Genomic DNA, 1,814 nt, shown 5'->3' with positions numbered 1-1,814 from the left:
TGCTCATAGGGGGTCATATGATTGTTGGGTTTTTCTCTGTATCTATGAAGTGCCTTGAGGCGACTTTTGTTGTGATTTGGCGCTATATAAATAAAATTGAATGGAATTGAATTGGAATATAGGATAAGGCCACTGTAAGGTAAAGACCGTACAGTAATCCAATAAACTGTGGCAAAAACCCACAAGCCTGTATATTTATGGGCCCCATGTAAAGATATGGACCATTTGATGATCTACAGTAACTATATGAGACTTTCTTTTCTGTCTCCACAGATACTCTGAACCTGGACTCAAGCCTCATTATGAACCCCAGCGACCTGCCTCTGCTGTCCCGCTGATCCTCCTGTAAACGTCTAGAAATGATGAAGAAACACTTGAAATAATTTGTAAAAATCAGGACTCGTGTTTGTAAGCAGTGGATGCTGAGCACTAGGATGAACAGCAGTCAGAATGTGTTGGTGATGAAGTTAGTTCTAGGCAAGTTGGCATAATGTGTGACCTTGTGTAATTTTTGTTTCCTTAAACTCTGGTTGGAGAAACATTTAGAATATCCCACTTTATTTATTTAAGTTACATTTCAGCAGAAAAACCTTGGCTTCACTGACAAAAGATAACCTTTGCAAAAGTTCTCCCGCTGCGGACGCAGGACATGTGTTTTTTAAACAAAGTTAAAGCATTTACAGAAACTCATTAAAAAGCTCCTCTATAATTTCCACTTCAGTGTCTCCAAATGCCTTTGCAAGATTCGATTTGTCATGTTGACAGCATAATTGCTGGCATGTGTTACTAATGTCTTTGACGAGCCAGTGTCCTGAGAAATCCACATCTCACTTTTGGCAGATATCCGTGGTTAAAACTTTGACTGTACAGACATGGCAGTAACAACATGATAAAAGGACATCTCAACTAACTTTACCAGGATTTCTCTGTAGAGCTCTGAAACACAACTGGTTTTCCACTGACACCAGTGAGCTGAGACAATGTGGATGAATTCCAATTGAATATCAGAACCAGACTTTGTTCATCCCAAAGGGACAATTAAGATACAACAGAGCAGCATGACGTTGAAGACAAGGACAGAGCATAACCAGGCAATAAGAGTGAGATAATAAATACACAGAATATACAGTTTTAAAATTAAAGTGACTGAATAAGTGACTAAAAGTGAGTAAAGTGTTGGGAATATAAAAGGAGATATTGCAACTCTCCAGCATCCATATCAAGCTCCTATTATTCCAGATTGGAGTCTGGAAGTTGAAACAATGTAACAAATGATGATTTTAATTGTCATTTTTTCTGTATGTAGAAACTGTCGGTTTTTGTGTATTTTAGCATTTGACAGCATCACGTATGTTTCATGCTGTTTAATCTTTTCTTTATATTCATGTGAGTGGAACATAAAGTTAAGGTGATAGAAGATTTATTTTATCTCGACTTCATGCCTTTCATTTATTTTATTGCTTTGGCAGGAGCGTCACAGACGGGGAATTTTCATCAGTATCATTTTGCATGAAAGTGCTTGAGCTTTGAAGTGCAGCGAAGCATAGCTGCGTAAACACGTTGGCTTAAAAGAAACAGATGTTTTGGGGATGATGCAATAGCTGCGAATTTGAATGTGCTTGTGCATCTTTTCCATTCTCCTGTTTAGTTCCCAAAGAAATGTTTTTGTCTAAATAGAAGAAAACATTATTTTAGTTTTCATCTGCCAGCCTGGAAGTGCACCCCAACACATTAAGACACTAAGAAAAGTGATGCTAATTCTCTCCTGAAGAGGGAAAAGTAAATTGCAAAAGGATGATTTAAAGAAATATCCC

General features: G+C 37.7%; 1 protein-coding gene across 2 annotated transcripts in view; it reads left to right on the top strand.

Annotated features, from left to right (window-relative positions):
* Nucleotides 1-1,423, top strand: part of LOC102198965 (chromatin complexes subunit BAP18-like) — a 6,885-nt gene extending 5,462 nt beyond the window's left edge. For both annotated transcript variants that reach the window (XM_005752990.1, XM_005752989.1), the window contains exon 5: nt 274-1,423. In XM_005752990.1, the coding sequence (XP_005753047.1) occupies nt 274-338 (65 nt within the window). In that variant the 3' untranslated portion in view covers nt 339-1,423. The remainder of the gene's footprint in view (nt 1-273) is intronic.
* The last annotated feature ends 391 nt before the right edge of the window (nt 1,424-1,814 follow it).

The sequence above is a fragment of the Pundamilia nyererei genome, unplaced genomic scaffold (genome assembly GCF_000239375.1).
Source record: "Pundamilia nyererei isolate P.nyererei 1_Seehausen unplaced genomic scaffold, PunNye1.0 scaffold00393, whole genome shotgun sequence".
Classification (NCBI taxonomy): Eukaryota; Metazoa; Chordata; class Actinopteri; order Cichliformes; family Cichlidae; genus Pundamilia; species Pundamilia nyererei.
The sequence above is the reverse complement of the archived record's forward strand: the minus strand, read 5'-3'. Positions and strand labels throughout refer to the sequence as shown.